Consider the following 27,065-nt stretch of genomic DNA (forward strand, 5'->3'; position numbering starts at 1 on the left):
GAACTTGTATCACCATATTTCAAACAAGAAAACTGAGACCTGAGAGAGTAAGTAACTTGGATGAGGTCACCAAGATGCTGAGTGGGAGAGTTCTCAATTCAGGTCTTTGTCACTACAGGATCGCTTTTCCCTGTCTTTTTAGACATTAGTAAAAATTATGTTGCTGTATTAGCTCTAAGCTAGGGAAAGCATATTAAGATTTTAATGTGACAGCATGGCTAAATCTATTAGAAGGATAATCAAGTAGCTATAAATGCAGTGGGTAAGAGCATCTAGCTTGGAGCAGGCTGATAGGATTTGCAACCTAGCCCACTAAGGGAAGCCACTTAACCCTCTATGTCCACACTGCCTCATCTTTAAAATGAAAACAATTATAGTATCTACTCAAAGGCTTGGGACAACTAAGTTCATATATGTAAAGTGTGTTAAGCAGTGCTTGGCTACAAGGCAAATGTTACAGAAGATCAGTGATCTTTTTCTTTCAAAATTTAATTACTTTTACTATCACCAATTTACCTGTAATATTTGCTGTGTTAGGTTTTCCTCAAAAAATTTTTTTCTTAGTTTTCAAAGCACACTTCAATTTGCACAAAAAAATCTATTTTTATAGTGGACGCCTGTTAATGCTTTTGTGTTTGTTTTCAGCCTAGTATCTTTTCACTGCAGGAACTACCTCTCTCCAACCTGGAGGGGCTCTCCATCATCCACACGGCCAATCAGAGCCTGGCTCCTGCGGTGACAATGTGATTGTTCCCAGGGTATTACGGGATTAAGCACAGCCAATCAGTGCCCCTTTCAGAGAATCTACAGCTACTGAGATAATTATGCTTCCATTCTGAGTCATATACAATGGGTAGCATGTTAGCCTGGAGCTGCTGGGAGATCACTTTGCACCACATGAAAAGTCTACCTGAGAAGGAAGACACCGTAAGGTAAAGCAGAGTGAGAGATGGAGAAATGTGTCACTTGAACCACAGGTTCCAGATGAATGGGGCTCACCTTCTGGACCTACCCCACTGTGTGAGTCAATAAATTATCTAAGTTAGTGAGAGATAAGTTTATACTATTTGCACACAAATCCTGATTAATTCACTGATATATTATTGGTAAGAATATCTCTATAATGCTGGTACTCAACTTATTATAATAGCATAAATAATTAATAAGTTTAAAATATTCCTTGAAATTGAAAGTGTTAGTTGCTCAGTTGCATCTGGCTCTTTACAACTCCATGTACTGTATCCTGCTAAGCTCTTCTGTCCAAGGAATTCTCCAGACAGAATGCTGGAGTGAGTTGCCATTCCCTTCTCCAGGGGATCTTCCTGACCCAGGGATCGAACCTAGGTCTCTCGCACTGCAGGCAGATTCTGAAAGGTTGTTGTTGAATCACACGAAGACACCGGGATTCTTGGCCCCCAGAGGAGAAGAATTCAATCCGGGGCCAGAGACGAGGCTTGATCGCTCAGAGCTTTAGTGTAATAAACTTTTATTAATAAAGGAGATAGAGAAAGCTTCTGACATAGGCATCAGAAGGGTGCAGAAAGAGTACCCACTTGCTAGTGTTATCAATGAAATTATATACTCTCCAATGAATCCAAAGAATGTCTGGAGGTTGAAAAGACCTCACCAGACCTACTCCCATAGTTTACATTTTAGGATAACAGAATTAGCCAGAAGGTTTAATCCAGAGACTGTCCTCAGGCAGGATACATTATTGTTATATAATCCTTGTAAAGTAAAAGTAAATGTCGCTTAGTCGTGTCGGCTCTTTGCGATCCCATGGATTGTAGCCTACCAGGTTCCTCCGTCCATGGGATTTTCCAGGCAAGAATACTGGAGTGGGGTGCCATTTTCTTCTCCAGGACATCTTCCCAACCCAGGGATCGAACCCAGTTCTCCCACGTAAAGACTAGGTCTATTTCCATAATTTACATTTTAAGATAACAGAATTAGCCAGAAGGTTTAATCCAGAGACTGTCCTTAATCTAGAGACTGTCCTCAGGCAGGATACATTATTGTTATATAATCCTAAGGAAATGTAGAGAAGGAAAAAAAAGTTTGTCCTTTCTTCCTCCTTGAGAATTCCAGACCCCTCTCTCCTTGGGGACCCCTAGACTCCTTATCAACCTGCCTAGGAAATGACTCTCTCAATTCTTTACTGTCTGAGCCACAAGGGAACGCCTATAGGTTCTTAAATATCAAGACATTAGAAACAAGCACCCTTTGGTGTGCAAAACTGTGAGCTATAAAGAATGGAAACAGGGACTTCCCTGGCAGTACAGTGGTTAAGAATCTGCCTTCCAATACAGGGAATGCAGTTCAATCCCTGGTCAGGGAACTAAAACATCACATGCCACAGGTGACTAAGCCCGCCAGTGTCACAGAGACCCAGTGCAGCAAAAATAAAACAGTAAATAAACAGAAATCAATTGTCTAAGAAAGAAAAAAAACGACAATCAATGACTTCAAGTCCACGCCACTCTGTGACCTTAGGCAAGTCATTTAACCTTTTCAGTTTCTCACTAATACAGAGACTAAAATGCTTATTAGAGGACTGCTGTGAGGATCAAATAGCACAATAAGAGCTCAAACACACCAATATATAGTACTGTATTGAATCCATGTCTATATTAACAGAGAAAAAAGCATGATAAAGGAATTTTCTCATTCTGACCCGTCTATGTATGCTGCAAAGACCTTACAACTTTCTTCTATCTTTTGCTTTTTCATGCCAAGAAATAAAAAGTACAACTAACAGTATGACTGAAGAACACTTGGGAAATGCACACAGAAGTTTGCATATAATTTCTAAAATTATACAATCAATTCTTGGTTACCCGCCAGAGCAACTGCGTAGCTTACTGTTCTGCTATCCTTTTCCTAGATCCAAGTCCTTGGCTCACCCCACACCTGCATTCTATAAATGCCTTTCACATCCTTTATCTCTTTCAGTCTCTATTACAACTTCATTACATGGGCAGGAATCATTACTCTGTTTTACAGATGAGAAACTGAAGCCCAAAGAGGTAAGTGATAGCTAATTAGAATGGCAGGAAGTACAACATCTCAAACTACTTCACTGCTGATCCTTACCTCTGATTTATTAGAGTCACTGAGGTGCCTAGATTTTTACTTCCTTGATTTTGAATTTTTGCTGGTTCTGGTGTGGTTTGCAGTATATTGTAATATCAGCTGTGACCACTCTTTGCCAGATCCTAGTTTGCTTGTGTACTCATCAGATCCTACGTGCTTAATATTATTTGGTACTGGCCCTGTGATTATACCTAATCTGGAAAGTATTTGTTCCCAACAAGATAATGGAATAGAATCTAAGCCAATAATTACTGTTGTAACACCTCAGTTAATATTACGACATAATTTGGCCAGCTTTTCTTTATATTCAATATTACTTCTGGTTGTATACCAGCAGGTAGATAACTCATTTGCTGTCAGGGCTTCTGTTAGCAAACAGTACAACTCCTGTGCCTCAAATGCGGAAATGAGCTGGAAAAAGATGCTGAGAAGAAAGGACAATAAATGTGCAAACTGATACTTGAGTCATTTACAAGAACAAGATTCTACATGAGCTGGTTACCATATCATTTTGAGTGGCAGGAAATTTTTAGTGCTTAGACATTTCTATAGCCAAGTAAAATGTATTCTTTCTGGTCAAATATAAATGCTTCTTGAATTAGCCCATGTAATTCTCTTTTGTGCAATGCTGTATCTCTTCATTCTTTACTGACTGGCCTAAGTTCCATCTCCTCTGAAAATTCAATTCTGACTAGTCAAGTCCATAGTGATTCCTTCTCCTCTGAACTTGGAGACCCTGATTTTATACCAAGCTAACAATTCAAGAAAATATATGATCATTTTCCCAAGTTCATATAACTCATCTCCCCTATAAACTTTCACGTTGTTTGAAAGATATTTTATGTTTTGTCTTTTACTTTCACATTACTTACACATGTATATTGTAGTTTCCCAGCAAAAGTTCCTTGAGCTGTTGATATCCATTCTTTTGCTTTCTAATACAAGTGATAATTAAACATTTACAGCCTATAGCTAAGAAGATTACATCCACATAGAAGGCCAGCATATTTACATGATACCAGAGACCAGGCATGATTTGTTCCACTTCTTCAAGCAAAGTACTCTACTACTCCAAGGAAAAAACATTTTAATGTGAAGGCTATTTTCCTAATTTTCCAAATATTCCTGCAGAACAGGAAAATGTCCGACTGGCTGTAGAGATATTTCACATTTGTGCTGTGGTTAACAACATCGATTTATTTTTACTGGATTTCTAGATTACAGGTATCAAACATAATGTTAACTGCATTTAAAGGTAATGTTCCCCGGCAAGTTCAGGTCACAAGGTTATTTGACAATTCCCTCTTTTCTGCCTCCTGGATAAGAAAAAGAATTACACTTCCCTTTTTGCCTCTGTTGACTTATCCTAAATATATTTCATTAGTCTTTCAGCTACATGGTAATTCTTTTGAAGGTCAAAGATTCCATTAAGATATATCCACCTAGCTGTAATTTCAGCTAATTAGACAATGTTAGTCAAAGTCAAAACTACAGTGAGGTAGCAGTCAGAATGGTCATCATCAAAAAGTCTATAAATAATAAATGCTGGAGACGATATGGAGAAAGGGGAACCTTCCTACACTGTGGTGGGAATGTAAACTGGTGTGGCCACTGTGGAGAGCATTATGGAGGTTCCTCAAAAAACTAAAAACAGAGTTGCCATATGATCCAGCAACCTACTCCTGTGTATATACCCAGACAAAACTATTATTCAAGAAGATATATGCACGCCTATGTTAAGAGCAGCACTATTTACAATAGCCAAGACGTGGAAGCAACCTAAATGTCCATCAACAGATAAATGGATAAAGAAGATAAGTATACATACAATGGAATACTACTCAGCCATCAAAAAGAATGCAATAATGCCTCTTATAGAAACATGGACAGACACAGAAATTATCACACTAAGTGAAGTAAGTCAGAGAAAGACAAATACCGTATGATGATCACTTATATGTGGAATCTAAAACATGATAGAAATCAACATATCTGTGAAACAGTAACAGACTCACAGATACAGAGAACAGAACTGTGGTTGCCAAGGTGGAAGGAAAGTAGGGGAAGGAAGGAATGGGAGTTTGGCATTAGGAGAGGCAAACTATTATATATACGATGGATAAACAGGGTCCTACTGTGTAGCTCAGAGAGCTATATTCAATATCCCGTGACAATTATAATGGAAAATAATATGAAAAAATATATAATGAAAGTGAGTCACTTTACTACATAGAAGAAATTAACACAACATTGTAAATCAACTATCTTTCAATAAAATTTAAAGAAAGTTGCAGCCAATAGTAACTCAAAGCTTTGATAATGGATGGACTGTGCCATTTACAATGAACAGTAGTCTAAGAACTAATTATCCAGGCAGTTTATACATGCTTTTTTCCAATTTCTATACCACCATGTGTAATAACAGGTATCAAGCAGATATTTATCTATGAATGTATTTGCCTTTTCAAGTGGTTAAAAAGTCTCAACAAATGTAGAACTAGATGTTGCCTGAAAACTAAAAAGGAAGCATGACTAAGGGTTAAAGAATGGATGTTCAGACCATCTGAGCATAAATCCTGGCTCTGCCATTTACCAGCTTTGTGATTTTGGTGGGGGTTCACTCCTTTTGCCTCAATGTCCTTGCCTGAAATCTAGATATAATAGTAAAATCTATCTTAAGGATTTTTTGGGGTGAGAATTAAATAAACTCCAAAGCATGTTAATGAAGAACTCCTTTGTGAAGCATGCAGTGAGCCATTTTCTCTAGCCTGACTGGGCCCACCACTTCTTTTTAAACTATCACTCTTCCTTTAAGAAGTAAATATTTATTAAGGAGAACTTAATTTTAAATAATGAAACACTGCCAAGGTAATCTACCCTAAAAAATCATCAGGATATATATAAGAAATTATACATGAAATTATCTAACACTGAATAAACAGAAATAATCTAAAGTATAACACTAGGGAAATGACTAAATAAAATATTATATACATGCTCTAAAGCCACGTACAGGAAAACAGTATACAAAGAACTCGGTATACTAATATATGTAATGTGATAACTAAAATATCAGTATCATAAGGTTCTTGTGTCCACTGTAAGTTAAAAGTGCTTAAAACATAAATAGGCATATAGTAAATCAAAGATTACTGTTAGTAAAGATCAAGTATTGCCATTGTATCTATGTATAAATATTCATAAGTTCTTAGGAAATAACCAATGATGAACAGTTTCTCTTTATTTCATTTACCTCTTAATTTTTATTTCTTAATTTCTCTATATGTAAGTTTCACCAGTAGATATTTTTGTCTCCATTTCCTTTACTTCTCAACCCACCTCAATCAATTTGTGCCCCTACTCTGGTGGGCAATTTGCCATGAGCATTTATCAATTTAAATTTCATGACTGAATCAATAATGTAACACTTAATGAGGAAATCATTATCACTTCTGAATAGGAGATATTACCTTCGTGAGAGATTTCCTTCCAAGGATTCGGTGGATACATGAAAGCTGCATTCTGGATTTGGTCATGAATGTCCTCATCTTCATTAAATGGGAACGTGCCACTTAAGCTTACATAGATGATGACCCCAACAGACCACATGTCTAGAGAGCGATTATAGCCCTTGTTCCTTAGAACTTCAGGAGCCAGGTAAGCTGGGGTACCCACCACTGACCTCCGGAAAGACTTCTCTCCAATGATCCGGGCAAAACCAAAATCACAAAGTTTCACCTGTTGATAATAATGGTTTGAAGATACAGTCAGGTCACTAATTTGTATATCAGTCTGTCTTGGTCCACAACAGCTAAAAAACAACTATAATACTTTATATATATTGTATGGATTTCTCATGGTAGAACAGCTATTTTCCATTTTATGTACTTGGAGGATAGCAATTCATGAAAAGACACAAAAGTATATTTTTATTCATAAAAATATCATCTAAACATTTTCCCTTTCTCCTCCTAGAACTGAGAGACAAATGTGAAAATATGTATACATAAAAGTAGGTTATTCTGTTTTACAAGGCAGGAAAACATCATGCAAAGTGATGGATTTAACTCAAGGACTTATTATATGTAAAGGCTGAAGGATAAGCACACGCCATCATTCACAATATCCTCAAAATTAGCTCTGCATGGAAAGGTAGCCAGGATCTGAGGGCATCATGGAAGCAACACAGAACAGCCACCTTGGTCAGGTCACTTCACACACGAGGGTATCTGGAAAGAGATCAGTTGTTTTGCATTCTCTGAGTTGAGGAAAAGAAGAAACTTCTGTCTTCATCCCTGGGAACAACACTGAACTGCAATACCCTGCCTAACATTAGAGAGCTGGCAGCATCCCTGGGACTCTGAAGTTGTCTCCCTCTCAGGCCAGTGCTCCCAGCACTGACCTAGTGCTGTCGGTTCCCCAGGATGTCCACACCACGGCAGCAGAAGCAGGATGAGAGGCCTGGTGTGCATTATATTATAAAGGCAGGCTGAACTGAGATGCAGAATGACAGAGGCAGTCCCCATAGTACAAGAAGGTAACAAATGGATGAAGACAGACAGGCAAAGTTTTGAGGAGAAAGGGTGACAGAATGCAGCAAGGGAGCCAGTGATGCTCTCGGCAGCCTTTTTGCTGAGAGGCTTTCATACTTGCCTGAGGAAAAGGATCAGCGGATGCTAGCAACACGTTTTCTGGTTTGAGGTCACAATGAACAATATTTTTAAAGTGTAGATGTCGCAAAGCCACAAGTATCTATAAAGGAGAAAATCATCAACATCAGCTTATTTTAATCTAAAAGGTCGGTTCAAAATGTTCTCTACTAGGACATAAATTTAGAGGGTCAAGAGAAAACTCAAAATGAACAGTGACATTTCTTTATGCTTCAGACCCTGAAATAAGCCAGCATGTTTCTAAGGAAACTTTATTGGAAAAAGTACTATATTATGGTAACTAGATGGCAACCGAAACAGGTAAAGATAAAAGAATTCAATAATATCTAACAGGCTACACATTCCTGAATATTTTCAAAGATTCAGGACTCAGCCACTGTGCATTTTAAAATTTCATGAGCAGTTTTAATACCTGTGCCTGCATATACATTATTCATTTGGTACTATCCTAAACCCTGACTACTACAGATATAAATTAGATAATAAAATAAGCCATTCCACGTTTTTTTTTTTAGTGTAGTTCAGACTCTGGAGGTAGGGTCTAAACAACAGGCCTAGAAAGCTCTAGTTAAATAGTGATAACATCTGATATTAAATATTACCTTTTTTATTTCCTGACTCTAATTGATTTCTTACCTGAGTAATTAAAAACTTCGTTATATGCTCTGGCAACCTGCCCTTTTCACTTGACAAGATCATCTCCAGCATGTCTCCATGGAGTTTTTCCATAACAACAAACACTCTTTCAGGCGTCTCAAACATACACTCCAAATTTACAACACCAGGGTGATGAAGGTTCTATTAAAGATAAATAAAGCACTTGAAGAAAATGAGTTTTTGATACTGTTTGGCAAGCTCACTGATTATACAAAACTGTTCAAGCTTAAAGCTATGGAGAAACCCACACTTTAGATTTTTAACACCTCTAAATTCCACATGTGCTGCCTTATATTTTTGAAATTCTAATGTCTCCAAAAAATACATCTTGACTTTCTGTGCACAGTGAGTATTTTTTTCTATGCTATAAATCAAAATTCCAGCACAGTGAATTGCTAATTAGGTTTTAATTAGAATATCATATTGAAAAATCTGTAGTTTCTTAGGATCATCTCCAATATTAAGCATACTGTCCTAAATAAGTTTACTAGGCCATCCGTACACACTTAGTAGAAATTTAATGTAGACAAGATGAAATACGTTCATGGAGTGCATCTGACTGCACTGATGAAGCACATTAATCAGTGCTTTTGGAGCTGCTGCCGTGCTCTCGGAGGCTGCTCTCGTTTGCTATAAAAGCTCTTACACAAGAGTAAAGATCCCCATGAAAACAGCAAATATTATTGAGCCTCTGTTTTGTTCAGGACATCATGCTATGTGATAGTGCTTCACAGTTCTCAAGCACTCAATAAATATTTCCACAATAAACTAATGGCCAATAATGATAGGCTGCATTTGGCTTGACATGTTAATTGTCACACATGTCAAGTAAAATTACTCTTAACATTAGTTGGGCCCTTGTAATGATGCTTAACTCTGAATGTTGGTCTGGGGTCGTCAACAAAAGCCTTTGATCATTTGACCTTTATTTTTTTTCCCCTGCACACAACAAAAAAATCCAAAAATTAAAAGAAGTATTATATATTCCATTAATATTTCAATGAAAAATGGGGAAAAAACATACATCTTGAATAAAAATTACTGAAAGAAAAAAACATGGACTGACTTAAATGTGTTAACAGCTGAACACAGGGAAGAAAATAAATCCTTTATTCCAAGGGAAAAAATCTTAGCCATAAAATTAAATGCAAAATGAAATGTTCACAAATTATTGGAAACCTGAAATGGCTCGGTCTTCAGACCTCACGGACAGATGCTGGGTGGTGAGCAGCAGAGGGGACGTGAGTGAATCTGGAACTGTCACTGTCCTCCACGCTACTCCTCAGCGCAGAGAGCCTGGCATTGACTCAACACGGACATACGCTGTGGTTGGCAGTAGCTCCCATGATGAGAACCTGCCTCGATGGATGAGAACCCCATCCACTACTCTGCAATTCTGCTCTCTGCCTTAGACATCAGATGGGACTTTAATATGTGCTTATTTAATTTGTATTTTTCCAGAATGTTCTAGACCAAAAGTAGAAAATGAATTAATGAGATTGTTTTCTGTCAATGATTTCCCCGTGGACTCTGAAGGACTGTATAAATGTCCTCTAATAGCTTCTTTATGTAAAAGATCAAGGAAAATTTGGCTATTTCTTGGTAAAGGACTTTGAATATACTTAGGTATATATTTTAGGAAATAAAATATATTCAATGAATTCATTGAATTAAAGGTCACCTGAATGCAAACTGGTAAAAGAAATATGTCTTGGAAAAGTTTCAGCTCCTACATTCATCGCACTTGGTCCTTGATCTTTCACCAAAACCTTTATGTTTTACAGGTCTGCTAAAGAATATATTGAATGGTAGCTGAAAAACCTTTCCAATAGCAAAATGACTTTATTTTTTCTGCATAGCGGATATGTAGTAAGTTGATACTTCTTGAGTTCATTATGTATGGTTGAGACAAAGCCATCACAGATGCCTACTCAAAAGCTGTATGCTTTTGGACTCAATCAAATGACCTAACTTGCTTTTACATTCAACAATAACAAAAGTAAGCAGAATATACAGAATCATGTCTTCATTAACAAAAGTCTCTATCCTGATGAGAAGTTAATTTATTTAGCCTAGAGAAGATATCTGAAGACTATAAGAGAGGGAAAAAAAAAATTAAAGTTACTATTTTGTATCATGTATCATTCATATTGCCTTTTTAATACCTTAAGGTCAACTCTAAGATGAGCTTTAACCAAAGTAGCTGATATGACTTGTTCACAATTTTAACTTTTTATAGAAACTATGAAATAGCTTTTCAAAATTTTCCTTTTAAAGTCTAAAGTAAATTAATTAACTTAAAATGATTTGATGATTATAACATTAACTATGGCACAGTCGTGTTCAGAAAGAACTTTTGTTAACTTCTCAGGCCTAGCTCATAGATTTGGATAATAAATTTCATGGCAGAGTAAGCTATTACAGGACTTTGTGGCCATCTGTTTGTTGCATTTAAGTAATCTAATTTTCAGGAAATGAAACATTTGGTCAAATATAGGAAAGAATAGTGTCCATTCACACATTACAGATTGATGACATATCCATGGGGTGAATATGAGTTATTTTGAAGTCTGGGAGGAAATGCCATTTGGAGATCAAGACAAAAATTTTCTGACTCAAACTGCCTAGAGAGTTCTTATATAATTAATGGAAGCTAGTCATTAAAAGCAAAAGATTTTATAAAAGCAGTAATACTTTATAAATAATATTTAATTAAAAATTTTAGTTTATACATGTATTCTATTTTATATTACACATTTTACATTTGCATTGAGAGTTATTTTACTTTACTCATAATCTTTAATTCTAATAGTGTTGCCTTATTGTAAACCTCACATTGTGAATTCATTCCAAACATCTAGCTATGATAAATTAATGTCATGTTTTCCCCTTCTTCTACCTTCAGGATTATTATACTCAAATATATGAGAGGTAGGAAAGAGAAAAATTAGATTCAATGTATCTATTCAACAGATTATTTAGGAGTCAGCCTTAATGTGGGAACTTCTGACTACTTTCCTATCAAACAACTAAGTGATTTAGGTCATACTAAGACCAAAAGGAAGAAAATTAAGTGAAGAATCCAGGATCTAAGTTCTAAGTAGCACACAGAGCAGACAGAATACACCAGCACAGAGTGTACAGTGGCAAGAATGGGGAATTGAGCTACAGCAACATGGCAGTGACTATTGATAGTCACTCCTGAACTGAAAGAACACACCATCTTACACATCTTCTAATTACAGTCTTTTAAAATTTATGCTTCACTTACTAACCCTAGAATTCACAATCACTTAATACCTTATGAAGGGGATACCTTGATAGTTGCTAAAAATTCAGTGTAGAGAGGAGATAATTATAAGAAGACGTGTGAAAGATAATATTCCAAATTCATGTGGTAAACTCAGCTATCTTGCCTAAATTTTCTCTTTAGTTTGATAACCAGAAATTTAAAGTGGAAGAAAAGAAAATTTCCTTTTGTCTTTCACCTAAAGGAAGTTGTATTAAGTATGAAGCCCACACTTAACGCCTTCTACTCTGTCCTCTCCTATCTTCCTAGGTTGCTCTAATGATAAAGAACTCGCTTGCCAATGCAGCAGACTGAAGAAATGCAGGTTCAATCCCTGGGTCAGGAAGATCCCCTGGAGGAGGACATGGCAACTCACTCTAGCATTCTTGCCTGGAGAATCCCATGGACAGAGGAGCCTGGTGGGTTACAGTCCACAGGGTCACAGACAGTCGGACATGACTGAAGCAACTTAGCATGCAGTATGCACACATCTTCCCTCATGGGCTTCCCTGATGGCTCAACAGTAAAGAATGTGCCTGCCAATTTAGGAGACATGGGTTAGATCCCTGGGTCAGGAAGCTCCCCTGGAGAAGGAATGGCAACCCACTCCAGTATTCTTGCCTGAAGAAACACAAGGACGGAGGAGCCTGGTGGGCTACAGTCCATGGAGTTGCAAAAGAGCTGGGCATGACTTAGTGACTAAACAACAACAGCATCTTCCCTCATGCTGTATTTTTAAACTTCAGTGATGACAGACGTGCTTCTACTCTGATGTCAACAGGTGAGGGCTGTGTTACACCACATGAGAGCCCTCCTGATTTAACACGGGGTGGGGATCATTTGGTTGTTGCATGCAAATGTGTCACCACATGAGAGCCCTCCTGATTTAACACGGGGTGGGGATCATTTGGTTGTTGCATGCAAATGTGTCCTTATTTCACGATTGGTTGACTAAAGCCTACAATTTATAAACAGTTTCATACTCTAGAACTTATTTTTTAGGAGGTAACATTTTGGGAATGCACACTGATAATAACTCAGAACCAATAAAGCTAACATATAATGTCAGAGGAATAAATGCACCAATATTACTTCAGTAAGACCAAATGTAACAATCCACCCTCCTGTAAATTACTGGGTGACATTTAGATCAATGGAGTCACAACCAAATTTAACCTATTAGACTCTGTGAACTCAGAAATGATCTGATCATTCCTGGTAAAACTGTTTGCATATACCATCCATCAGAATTTGCAATGTAATATTATATTTTTGTGTGGCATTAATTGGCTCAGATTGACCCTGGTTTAAATAGTTCAAAATTTTGTGGAAGAAATAAGTTGAAGCATCTCTACTGTCTGTTAACAAAATATATATATTGTGCCCAGATATCAAGAAGGGGAGTCAGCTTTTAGATGGCTAGCTTACAATACACAATTTACCATTATTTTTTCCATCTTAAGTTAGCTACAAGTTCTGTGCATCCTATTAAGTAACACTGGCCCAAGAAAAATTTTTTAAAGAATCAGTTCAATATTTGCATAGAAGAAAAAAAAATCAGGTCAGGCCTGATATATAATTCCTGTATTCACATATATCCATAAACCTATCTACAACCCTCTCTATCATTCTGAACTTAATCTTTTCTGGGACTGATTTAATCTAGCTTTAGATTTCAAGGCCATGCAGACACATGATAAATAGAATGAGTTCTCTCCTTTCCTTATAAAAGGAGAAGAGACTGAATGCAGAGAGAGAGGAGTATGCAAAAAACATACTTACAAAACCCTCTCATCACCTCTCATGTTTCTAGCCCAATTAGCATAAAAAATATGTGCTATTTTCTACTCATCACCAGGAATCTTGTAGGGCGTACGAATGGGAAATCTAAAAAGCGAAACCTAGATTCCTAAACCCACCATGTGGACTCATACACTGAGGTTCCACTGGCACTGTCTGTATATGACTAAAGTTGTTACTATAATTTTGGAGAGTTGAGGGAGTGACTTCTACCAAATGAAAGGCCCTTACACAGCAAGAATACTGTACACATCCAGGCATCTACCCCCAAAACCCCTGACCAAGGCCAGTTTCAAGCTGAATTTAGGCAAAAGGATCCAATATTTGAGAATAAGAACAAAGGCTTAAAAGACAAAAAAAATCAGTAACTGGTTGTTACTTAAAAAAAAAAAAAAAAAAATCAGTGTTAGTAAACATTCCACCCATAAAGTGTGACCCTCTTTCCTCCATGCCATTACTCAGCTTGTGTTTAGTGAAAAGGCATGAATTAAAAGAATGGCATGTTAAAACAAGGAAGTTGGAATTTGTAGATCAAGGTGTGTTTACTGAACATAAAGGTTAAAAATTGGATCAAATAGCTCGATTTTTTTTTTTTTTCTATTTGCTACAAATGCATGGCAATAGACACACATTGGAACATTTTTTTATTTCCTGCTAACCTACCTGGCTGGAAACATGAACACATGAATCCAATCTCATCCCAATGTTAGATTTAAAGTATAACTTTTAACAAAGTGTATCACTGTAACCCAATTACTATACTTGAGAGGTCACCACTCCAGAAAGCATAACATTCTATTATGAGGTTAAATGACCCGTACAGACGCAGAATCTACCTGAAGTCTTAACTACTGGATACTGGGAACTGGAGCGAGCATACCAGGTGTACTGGAGAGGGTCAGAGGACAGAACGTCATGTGCAAAAAAGTCAGATTGTGTTATCTTACATTGGATAAGGATTTTGTGGCCCTTAGATGGCATATTATCAAAATTGAACAGGTTTTTAATTATGGGGCATCTCAGAATCTTTAAGCGAAAGACTATTCACTTCCAAGATGTAGATGACCTGGATGTAGTATGCAGTATTTTCTAAGCTTTCTTTTAGAGCACATCTTAATCCTCACCTTCTTCCATGAAGGAACTCAGAAGACATGATCTTCCAAAAATAGGTTGGGGAACATTGATTTTAAAAAAACACTTTAGGGACTTCCCTGGTGGTCCAGAAGCTGACTCTGCACTCTCAATGCAGGGGAACTAGATCCCACATGCCCAACTAAGAGAATGCATGTGGCAACTAAAGATCCTGCATGCCATGATGAAGACCTAAGATCCTGTGTGCCAAAAATAAACCAAATAAGCAATAAATAAAATAGACCTGGTGTAGCCAAATAAATAAACAAAAATAAATATTAAAACATTAAAAACACTTTATATATTATTTAATTTGACCCCCACTAAACATTCCTGTGAAGCAAGCACATTGAGTCAGATGAATTCTAATCCATAATTAAGGAAACCAAGATTAAAAGAAACTTATGAAAAAACTGAAAAGCTCTGACTGGATCCTGGCCATCTGACACTAGGTTCTCATTATGACTAAATTGTTATGGAACACAATATCTAGTCAGAAAATTTTTCAAGTTTGTTTTCTTTTTATTATAATAGATTTTAAAATGTTTTTTCTTTTGTTTTAGACACATATATACATAATTTACAGACTTAATTGGAGCATGCAGAAGATAACTTTAGAGTTGTAAAACATGTCTTCAAAAGAAACAATTTCATGAAAATTGTTCACATAGTAATATAAAAATGAAAAAATATTTGAAGAAATATGAACATATAAGGTGAAACAACAGAAGTATAAACTTTTTATTAAACATAAAAGATAAAGTACTCACTTTTTGAATATTTTTCTCCTGAGAAAGAAAAGTTGACTCCTTCATGCTTTAAATAAAATCACCAGTTTCTGCAAATTTTCATTTTCCCACTCATACTTAGCAATATTATTCTCTGGTTTCCTGTTATGATTATCTCTTTCCACCTACTCTTGATCATCTTTTTAGACTAAGAGAACAAAGCCAGGTATTTACAAGATATATATTTAATCTTGTTCTGTGAAGATAAATTACCATGTTTTGTAGTCAAACAGGAATGAAGGTAAAGTATACTTTATTATCTTACTGGCATGCTCTGCAATTCTATACCACTCTGTTTCCTTCAGCTGTGGCAATATAATTTGTTCAACAAATATTTACTGAGTGTTTACTAGGGGCCAGGCATATGTTAATATATTTTCAGCTGTACCCCAGGCTTTGAGTCAACCGTGCTCTTTGTTAACACAAAATTACATGTCTCTATGTTCTCTATTTAAGAAATTCAATATCAAGTTATTTGAAATCATTCCTAGGAGCTAGACAAGTGGTTTCAATACTATTAATAGTAAGATAAGTATGGAATCTTTACTATATGCCAGGCACTAAGAATTTCAACAAATTATCATACTCAATTCTTATAACATCTGTACAAAATTTTATGGATAAGGAAATTGAGACTCAGAGAACCTAAGTAACTTATCCAAGCTTCTGAGACTCTTAAGCCTGATGTGAGAACCCTGGCAGTCTAAGCCCAGAACCTATGCTCTTTAAACATTATGCTATCTGTTATCTTAGTATTTTCCTTGGATTAAATCCATTTAGAACCAGTGCTGCCTGTTCTAACCAGTATGCATCCGGGGCTATGCTACTTAAGCCTCCTCATCTTACTTTCACAACCCATTTGAGCATGTTCTCTGGATTTCTGAACGCTGCCTCATCAGTCTTCTCACCACAGTGTCCCCTAAACCTGTTACGACAACCACACTGACAATTTGGATTCCTTGCCTTCCTGACTGATAAAATGTCTTCCCTATAGCTTAATCTGTTTTTAAGCTGGTGTACCACCCCACCCCCACCCCAGTGTTGTTCTCTGTTACCAGTTCCACTCCTGATCTTGAAGATTCATTGCCTTTAAAGGTATCACTCTGACTTACTGTCTGGTTTCTTTCACACCCAATGCCCAGTCTTCCTCCCAGGGCTAAGCTTTAGAGGTAGCTGTAACATCTGGAACAATGAGCAGCCCATCTACACTCTTCCTTCTCATAAAATATCATAGTTTTCTAACTGGAGCCTAAAATTTAATTACTTATTTATACAGAATGGGGGCGTTCTGACTGTTAAAACCAGCTTTGATTATTATAACTAGTAGAGCCTCCAAAAAAGTTTTCTTGTTTTTTAAACTTTTTTCTCTATATCATCCCTCAATATTGATCTGATTGTAATAATTTTTTGAAAATATTTCAATAATTCACAATCACCCAAGCATAATAAAATCCAGTTGACTTGGCACGGTATCTATGGTTCTCCATGAACTCTCACAAAAGCCATTTCCTAGCCTTACCTAAGTGTACTCGGTCCTTTCACAGCAGTCTCTAAACTAAGGGAGGCAAACTCTTGGGGAAATGGAAAATTAAGAGATGTATGAGCAGAGGAATAGTGTTAAGGAAAATTCGCTTTGTTTATATTTGTACCCCTACTACCTGGCACATGGGAAGTACTCAATAATTATACTTTGAATGAATGAATCTTAATCCATAAATAATTTTCTAATACAGATCTATTTGAGAAAATCTCCATGTTCTTCAAATTCTCAATTCCCAAGTTGCCTTTCACAATATTTTTTCCCCATTTTTCAAAAGGAAGGTATGTTTCTTATACATTCCAAACACTACTAAGGTACCTTGCCATGGGGAAGAAAATTGTCTAGGAAAAAAATAAAGGGAAATTATGAAATATTGTGTTGGTATGAACGGAATAACTCTAATAACTTGGAACTCAATTCTTTGGCAACTTAGCTTCTTATGCATGCTTTCACCAAAATCAGAGAAGGATTTAATGGATCTATTAATAGAATTAAAAGAGGATGAATTTCCGAAGATAAATCACTTGGACTGTTTCTATCTTATCTGGAGGGGGTGGCGCTTACAACTTGGCTTCTACAATTTAACAAAAGGAATAAAACTGCTGAACTGTTTAATTTAAACAAAAAATAATAATCACTTAAAATTTATTAACTATATTAAAAAAATAAACCTCATTAAATAATGTGCTTTCAGTAACATTTCACTTTTTATGTTAACAAGCATAGATCAAACTTTACAGAATATTTATCTTACTAGACAAAGGTTTTCCTAATAACTGTAATGATAAATGAATTCAGGAGAATGCTTTACACATTCAGTGTTATAATCAAGAAATTTAAAAATACACAATGATTTTTATTGTAAATAAATATGAAGGGGGAACCAATAAAAGACTTTAAAGTAAAAAAATATATATAACGTTGGAATATATTTCTGTGGTAAAAAAGTATAATGTAGTCAAAGAAAACAAAAATACTGTAAAATACGCTATTGCTTAAAAAGCCTATGCATGTATTTTTAAATGACTGTTTAAAGATATAAAATGTTTTTGATATTTAGATTGTAATGCATATATTTAAATGAGTTATACAACAGCTTTATTTTCAAATACCGGGATTTTCACTATAGTACAAAATTAAAATTCTTTGGACTTCTGACAAAATAGTTCTAGCTGTCAACTTAAAAATATACGAGCAGATACAAAGATTTTTAGAATTCTTTCTGAGAATTCTAAGTGTTTAGAATTTGAAGAATTTTTAGTATTATTTTTTCAAACCACATGAAGTGATTTGAAGCCACCCTTTTTAAATGATCTAGTTTTCTACTTATATTTCATAGTGTATTTATTTTATTAAGGTGGTCCCTCAGCCTAATAACCCTTTCTAACATTTCTTTGGTCATCAAGAATCATGACCCTTTCAAGATTTCACCAATGCTATATTTCCGTTTGAAAATCTCCCTCATTCCAGTACCCTGACCTTTGCCATAACTCATGCCTTCTTTCACTATGTTCTGTTTCCACAGCTATCCTGACTTGCAGTTACTTGTATCTGTCTGTCCAAATATATGATAAATATTCTAAAAGGTTTCATTCACTGTTATACAACCTAATAAATTGCTTTGTATCAAAAAAGGAAGGGCTTCAAGAGTACTGTTGAATGACTTAATATTTTTATTAATTGAAGGAAATTAATTGAAGTTCCTTTGAAACTGGAGAAATGATAGCAAAATGGACAAAATTAGAGAATAACTTGCGGGGAAAGATGTTAGGAATAATCATTTGGTTTTTGGTTAGTTGGTTTGGATAAGACTGGCACAGCAAAATGGAGATGTCCTAACGTCAGAAACAGGAGACTGCAGTGTCTGTGAAAGAACAGAGCTCACAAGATAAATTAAGGAAATAACCTGAGAAACAATGACAGATGTGCCTCTTAAAGTGGATGAGCTCACTCTGGAATGAGTCCCAGATTGGCATAAACCATTTAGACGAAGGGAAGAAGGTCAGTAAGAAGAACAGAGCTAGCAGGGAAGGTGAAGTGGGGCCTGATGAGGGCAGGGATGAGTGAGAAGCGAGAAATGATCAATGCTGTTGAAGCACTGAGGCTAATCAAGTAGGGTAAAGACTAAAACATAGCTAAAGAGTGATAGTTGGGCAGAGGTAGAAGACAGGAGTATGGCAAAAGTTCCTTACACTGTAAAAAGGCGTGAAAACCAAAGACAGATATTTATGAATAAGAATGGAAAGCAGCATAGAGCACAAATTTAAAGTACATCAATAGAAAATGTGCTGCAGCCATGAGAGATGGCCTAGACAAATCAAGAACACAGTTTGCTGTTGCTGTTCTTTTGTTTTAAAGTTATGAGAAAAAAAAAAAAGAAAAAAATAAAGTTATGAGATACTTTGATGGAAAGAAGAGTGCCTCGCAACAGAGAAATAAGAATGATGGTGGAATTTTAGGAGATAAGTAAAAGGCGATATGCTTAATCTATGGCCTGTAAAATTCTTACATATCTTTTCCCACATTCTGTACTCAGTACCTTTAGTATTCCAAAATGCTTTAATATAATGTATCATAAACAAGCTCTAGTATTGTTCCTTAGAAAAAAATAAGCTGATATTTAAGATAAGGACCAAATAGTATATCGATTAGAATTATATACATTCATTAGCATTGTCCTAAAGCTTTTGTGCATTGTGACATTATGTGAGAAAATAAAAACGAATTTAGACTGAACAAGCCTATGCTGATAACTTAAATTGTATTAAATATATCATGCCAGTATCACTTACTTTAGATTGTAAGTTTCTAAGCCTTCTAAGATTAATTGCATCTTCTTACAAAAGTCAGTTTTCTGTAATATCCCCAATAATCATAAACTATCTTTTTATCCCTATCTTGTTAACATGAATAGAAAAAAAAACCAAAAATTTCAGATTTACCTTTTTTAAAAATCAAGATACAACTTATAAAATCATACTATAAATAAGATCTCTTGGTAATTTTTAGTCTGATCTATATTCTCTTTTTCCATAGCACTTACCATATTCTGGCCTACTACACAATTTTATATGGAATGAAGTTTAACATCTACATTAATTTATCATCCTTCTAAAATATAATAATAACAACAAAGCATTTAGAGATAATGAAAACAGCTATTTGAAATGATGTAAATCAGGGATAACTATGCCAAAAGATTCACACTTGCCTTAATTTTTCAACTGTTCAAAGATATCTCAAGAGTGTAGCTTTCTCATGACTAAATCAGTCTCTTGAAAGCCTTCGCCCAGTAAAAAAGATGAATGAGAAAAAGAAAGGAGAAGCCTACTTTTTCACACATTCATTTTTACAACTTTGAAGTCTTCTACAAGCTAAGGTTTTTTAATTTAAAACAAAAACAACAACAACAACAAAACAGAAACAAATCAGAGTTCAACAACAACAAAAAAACTAACAGAACTACACGAGGAGAATGTTCTCCCATCAGCCATTTCCAGCCCACTTGGTCCTCTCCGGACAACCTCAGAAGAAAGAACAGGATGGGGCAGAACTAGTCAGACTCCAGGTATAAGCATAAACGAGGAAACTAGCTTTCATAAGTGAGAGACCGCGGGCAGAGGATACCAAATGCTTCTGCGTATCACTCCAGAGGGAGAGGATTCTGCTCCTCAAGATTAGGAAAAGAAAACCTTCTGCACCATTCAGCTGATTTCAATCACGGTACTTTTTCCGAACTTATCAGTTAGTGAGTCAGAATCCTCCCTGCATCTCTCTGCTTATTACCGTATTTTCTTTTCAGGTTTAAAAAATGAATTACTTATTTTTATAAGAAATATAAACCAGGATAGTGAGGGCTTTCAAAGAACTAACAATCCTTCTTAACTAACCAATTAACCATTAATAGCAAACAGAGTCCAGACATTTGCTTCCTGGTTGGATACTATGACTTCTTATGTGACAGGATGATGTCTCTGTACAGTTTTAATTCAACAAGCATTCATCCAACAAATATTGGCTAAACATCTAATGTTTGTCAGGAACAATCTTTGGTGTTTGGGATGTATATATTTTGGAATATATATCAGTTATTTGATACTGTTGGCAAATAACAGCATCTGCCCTTTTGAAACATATATATTCTACAGCAGGGATTGGCATTGGGGATGGGGAAAGAAACCCACAGCAAATATAATAAATAAAATTCTGTAATAGGCCAGAATATGGTAAGTGCTATGGAAAAAGAGAATATAGATCAGACTAATTTCTGGTGAACAAGTTTGAAACAAATGTCAACTTTTGGTAAAGTATGAACTCTCAAACCTCATATACATAAACCAAGCTTTAATAAGATTCCTTCTACAGGTTTTGTAATTAAAAATTAAACATTTAAGTATGTTGTAAACATCAGACTAAAAGTAGACCTGAAAATACAATTTAAAGACAATTTAAATACAATTTAAAGACTCATGACAGGAAGGACTTGAGTGTCTTTGTCCCCACTGTATCCACTGAGCCAAGAACAGAGCTTAGCTCATGATATTTACTCAATAAATATGAGTTTGATGAAGGAAGTGAAGAACAATTGGGGACAATGGGGATGAATGATAACTGATGAGGATTCTTGAGATTTCAGGCCATAATATGTGAACTGTTCAAACTCTTTGTATGCTCAAGAGACAAAATCTCACTTTCAACCTAACCAAATTCTTTATAGAAAATCACATTATAATGAAATTTTTGCCAAATACATGTTTACTGCATCTGAGTTGTTGATTGCAGCTACTCTTTTGCAAAGGAGATGGAGTCAGTTTATGGTATATTTTATTTTTCTACCTTACTACAGAGTCAGCAGCTGATAATGTGTTGTCATGCTCAGGAAAGCTAATTAAAAGGCTATACAGAGAGAATTTGATGTTCCTCTGCAGTTCCAATAAAAAGTAGAAAGGTATATAACCATGTTAATTGAAACTCCTCTTATGTCCTGTAAAGAAGGAGAAATGTCTTATCCTTATGCCAACTGTGGCAAGGCTGCGAAGGAGTCGGCCTTCAGGACATCAGGTGAGGGTGGAGACTGGAAGAGGGGGGTCCAAGTATGGAAAGGTGTCACTAAGTTTTCAGATGTGACAACTCAGTGTTGTCAAGAATTTTTTGCAAAAGAATTTGAGTAGCAAGCACTAAACTATGCATGAATTGTCAGCTTAAGATCTGTGGTTATCTTCTTCCAAGAAGGCAGAGAACACTGTGGTAGTTCTTTGTGTTACATTAGTTGTCCAAAAGCACAAAAACACCATGTTTAGAACGTATGAGTCTCAGAAAAGTCTATGTCATTTTTTAATATACAGCAACAATTATTTTGGTTGTCTGTACACATGAGATCCTTTAGGGCAGAAAATCATATCTTTTCCAACTTTTTTATTGTATAAACTCAATAAATGGCATTTATATGAAACAATAAATGAAGAAATGCAGTCTGTTTTGTTTTGCTAGCAATGCTCAGATGAAAATTATTTAATAAAACTATAAATCAGAAATTATGATTAGCTTGTATGACAAGTAGATAATTATGGGAGTTATATAAAAATGGGCATTTATCAAGGATCTAAACTGTCCAGACTGGATGGCTAGGTTGGCCACATTTAGTAAACAACTGCTCCATTTCCTTTTGATCTGCATAAAAAGTTTTAATAATTTAAAAAATTATGTATATCACATAATACTTTTCATTAGCAAATTCTGGCTTTAAAAAGGGACTGGCTTAAAAAATGAGAAGAGTTAAGGAAGTCTCAATATTAAATAAAAGGCTTACAGTGAGACACAAAGAGGACATTAATAAGATCATGATCATCTGATTGTCAGGCATGTATTACTTTTTTCCTTGATATGCTGACAGCTACATACTGACATATACTTGATTCATATAATTATCACAGCATAAAGGAAGAATGTTTATGAAGGCAAGGTCATGGATAATGTAAAACAAAATGGTTGCAGCATGTCCACTATGGGCAAATGCTGAAACATTATTCATTTAATGAGAATTAATAACACATTAAAACCTAGAATTAAGCACATAGAAAGGAAAAGCTGCTGCCTCGTCTCAGGGAAGATACCAGGCAGGCAGTGGTTTGATGCTTGATCCGCCTTTTCACTTATTTAAACATGTTCCTAAATATCTATGCCACAGATAATGGGTAACTTTTCTTTGTTTTGCAGAAGTTAATGGAATATATTATAGCCCCCACATAAAAAACAAAAAGTACCTGAAGAATTGCAACCTCATTACGAAGCTGGCTTTCTTGTTTTGTTGGAAACCTTAACTTGTCAATGATCTTAATAGCTACATCTCTTCCTGTTTTACGATGTTTTCCTTTAAAATAAAAAAGAAATAGTAGCATAATCTTATTAAATATCATCTCTACTGAAGAATACCAGAATTTATAAGGACATTTTAGAATTATAAAAATGTTTTACTGAAAAAATTAACATTTCTGGTGGGCACTGACTTATGCCCATCAAGATTTCATTTCTTAGCTCCATTATTATAGATCAAATATACACTATAAACTTAGCCAAATTCAAAACACAAAAGAATTAGGACATTAAAAGCTATTCATATGAACAATCTGATATTTTCTTACAAAACATATGTATTAGAAACAGGATATTGAGCTACTTAATATAGAAAATATTCATACCACTGGCAAGACTACTCTCCTTAAGAAAGGATGAAGTCCTGATAAACTAATGTATGTTATAACAGAAAGAATAAAAATCTTGGCACGAATAGCTTCATGGTCTTGAGCAAACCACTAAAGCTTTCTGGGTTCCTCATCTTCAATGGCAGCACTGTTGTGAGAATGAGATGTAAGAAGATATGTACAGTACACAGAGTGCCCAGATAACTATACACACTCAAAAAACATGTTATCATCATTATTATCACCATCGTCAACATCTGACAGGCCCTTTACATATATCATATCCAATTTAATTCGCACAATAAACCTTCTAGGGAATCAAAGGGTCCCCTCAAGCTGTTCACTTCTACACTACTAGATTATAGAAGATACAGAATATAGTCATGCTAATTGAATTTGGAAGTGAAACTAATCACTCACTATTTTTGGTCACATATAAACTAATTCAAAACTCGATTATTTTTACATTTGGTGTAATTCTAGAGCCCCTTCTCCCTAAAACCACTTTCACCATTCCTTCCAACTCCTCCGAGAGCGCTTCCCTTCACAACTGACAAAACTATTGTCTTGTTTTCATGTTCTTTCCTTTGACTGGCTGCAATCTCTATTCCAATTCAGACTTTTTACTGCAACTACTGTCTCCAAGACTGTGGGTGTTTTAGTCTCCCTGTTTCTGTCTCTATGGCACTTGCCTGTCTTCCGTGACTGTTCTTATCCGCTTCATCCATACGTGTCCAGGTATAACTTTCTAGCCTTCCTTGTGGAGGCCTCCTTCTAAACCCGCTCCTCCACTGCTGGATGTTACCAACTATCTGGCACATGCCGGTTTCTCTAATCTCGTTTCTTACCCATTTCACCCCCACACTATATTCAGTCATGTATATTTACCATACTTCATGGGCTTCCCTGGTAGCTCAGTTGGTAAAGAATCCACCTGCAATGCAGGAGACCCTGGTTCAATTCCTGGGTCAGGAAGATGCCCTGGAGAAGGGACTGGCTACTCACTCCTGTATTCTTGTCTGCAGAGTTCCCATGGACAGAGGAGCCTGGTGGGCTACAGTCCACGGGGTCTCAAAGAGTTGGACATGACTGAGCGACTAAGCACAGCACCATGCTCTATACACCATGATTTTTTTTTTTGTATGCAATTATTACACTGCAGAACAATTCCTTGGGTTGTACTTAGTCTCCCCGATCACACTGTTAGGCCTTGACAGAAAATACAATGGTTGCTGACTCACTGACAGGTTTTCTGTCAAAAAAAATGATTTGTACATTTTATAAGAATCAAAATTACTTTGTAAAACAAAGTAGAATTTAATTAGTTTTTAAATTAAAGAGCACAATATTATACCATGATAATAGAATCAAACATTGTGATTATTTCAGAGCACCCCATCTCACAAAAAAGATAATCTGTTAGTGATTATATTGAGCAATTCAAAGTTATAAGGCCATTTTACAGGGCAGATAAAAAAACTGATATCTTTTCTAAGGATCTGAAAAATGTGATTGAACTGACTAGAATCTAAGACAGAAGTTTTAACTAAATTCACCAAATAACCTGAGAATAAGAAAAATGTAAAAATTTAGTATTTTACTTCATACATATAAACAATACAAACCTTAACAAAATACATTACATTGCTAAAGACGTTAGAATAGAAGATGTTAGATTCTAACATCTAATAAAGACGTTAGAATAGACTAGTTTTTCCCTGGTTACATGAATGGATTTCTATAGCATTCTGGACAAAATATGCTAAGAGGAAAAAGAATGTTTCCAAATTATAGTTTCCTTGTTTCTCAATATTTTGCCTGTATAAACCAGTATTTAACCATTATTGTGTACAGAGTTTAATCCATATTTAAGTAAAACAAATTTTTTAGGAGTAGAGAAATTTCTCATTCAAAACAGACATGTGCTAATTTTCCAGTTAGCAATCATCTCAAGAGAAATTTCTAAAAACGTAAGTCACAGAAAGACCTAACATACAAAACACATCAACATATAGGTTTTTATATTCTTCTTGGAGATATTAATTTTAACACAAGTAGCCAAAACTTTAAATTAATAAAAATACTTGGTGATTCAACATACCTCCATACACAATTCCAAACTGTCCAGAACCCAGTACTTCATCAGGAAAAATCTGATAAACTGTGCTGATGTCCTATAGGTGCAAGTCCAGAGAAAAACAAACATTAAGTGGAACAACGTATTAGTCCTAATAAATTCTATAATTTTATTAAATATATCATTAATACTTAATGAATTTAAACATAATTTAAATGCCAGATGAAATCTACAATATAATGATAATATTAAAAACTCACCCTTCAATTTAATGTTGTAATGTTTGAAAACTATTCTGCTCTTAAGCAGCAGAAATTTTTCAGTTTTCAAGTAAATAGGTTTCATTAGGAAGAAAAAAAGACTTAAAACTATATAATGTCATATATATATATATATATATATATATATAAAATGTCATAAATATATATAATGCCAATATTTAAAAATGGATTTGCTTATTGAGATGGTTATTTAGAAATTTCACATTAAATAATCATGATTCCCAATCACGTCTGTGTGAGTCCTGATTCCAACCCATTTCATTCTTTACGGCTAAAATGGTAAGGCTGCTTCTTCTTCAATCATCTACATCAGATGAATTTAAATTAGAAGGAAAAGGGGCTGAATCACTGTGAATGAGCCAGAGACACAACAAACAGATAATGAAATTCTCATTTATAAGGTGACCAAACTGTTTCACTTTTTCCACTTATAGAGGTTCAAGTTTCCAAGCGTCTACTCTTTCCTCTTTGAAGTAATAATTGCTAAGTAAAATATTCTATTTTAAATGACTGTGTTTACAACCTGTGATTTGATGATGACAATCATGAAAGTATAATGTAATACTTTTTCACTTTCAGTATTGCTATGACATACCATGGAATTTTCTGCCAATCCTCTATCGTTTTACTGTTGTCCTTTCAAAACCAAAAGTCCCTTTACATCACATCTTACCCTTTGCATATTCTATATATTCCTATCCTTTTCCTTTGTCCCTCCTCCAGGAAAAAACTGTAAGTCCTCTCTATACTCTGATCCCTTCAGAGTATCTATGGTTCAGAGTTCAAGGTTGTCTGAAGACAAGAAAAGAAATTAATACTACTCTAGTAGTCTGAGTCCAAGTGCTACTTCATTTTTTTCCTGATAGCTCAATGGCCACCTAGAATTTGTGGGTGGAAGAACCACAAAGGAATCTAGAATTTCCCAAGAGATTTATAGGTAGATAAGTATTTCTCAAAGTCTTCTCTGGCTAAGTAAGAGCAACAGAAATCTTTATCTATCTTGTGACTAATAGAAAAAGAGGTCTTTATCTTGTGACT

General features: G+C 35.3%; 1 protein-coding gene across 2 annotated transcripts in view; it reads right to left on the reverse strand.

The window, feature by feature from the left end:
- The window catches only part of PRKD1 (protein kinase D1), a 347,146-nt gene that overhangs the window by 17,908 nt on the left and 302,173 nt on the right, over window positions 1-27,065 (reverse strand). For both annotated transcript variants that reach the window (XM_024982053.2, XM_024982052.2), the window contains 5 exons: window positions 25,771-25,843; window positions 23,232-23,338; window positions 8,400-8,561; window positions 7,747-7,845; window positions 6,564-6,831 (listed from right to left, as the gene is read on the reverse strand). In XM_024982053.2, the coding sequence (XP_024837821.1) occupies window positions 6,564-6,831; window positions 7,747-7,845; window positions 8,400-8,561; window positions 23,232-23,338; window positions 25,771-25,843 (709 nt within the window). The remainder of the gene's footprint in view (window positions 1-6,563; window positions 6,832-7,746; window positions 7,846-8,399; window positions 8,562-23,231; window positions 23,339-25,770; window positions 25,844-27,065) is intronic.

This window comes from Bos taurus, chromosome 21 (assembly GCF_002263795.3).
Source record: "Bos taurus isolate L1 Dominette 01449 registration number 42190680 breed Hereford chromosome 21, ARS-UCD2.0, whole genome shotgun sequence".
NCBI classification, from domain to species: domain Eukaryota; kingdom Metazoa; phylum Chordata; class Mammalia; order Artiodactyla; family Bovidae; genus Bos; species Bos taurus.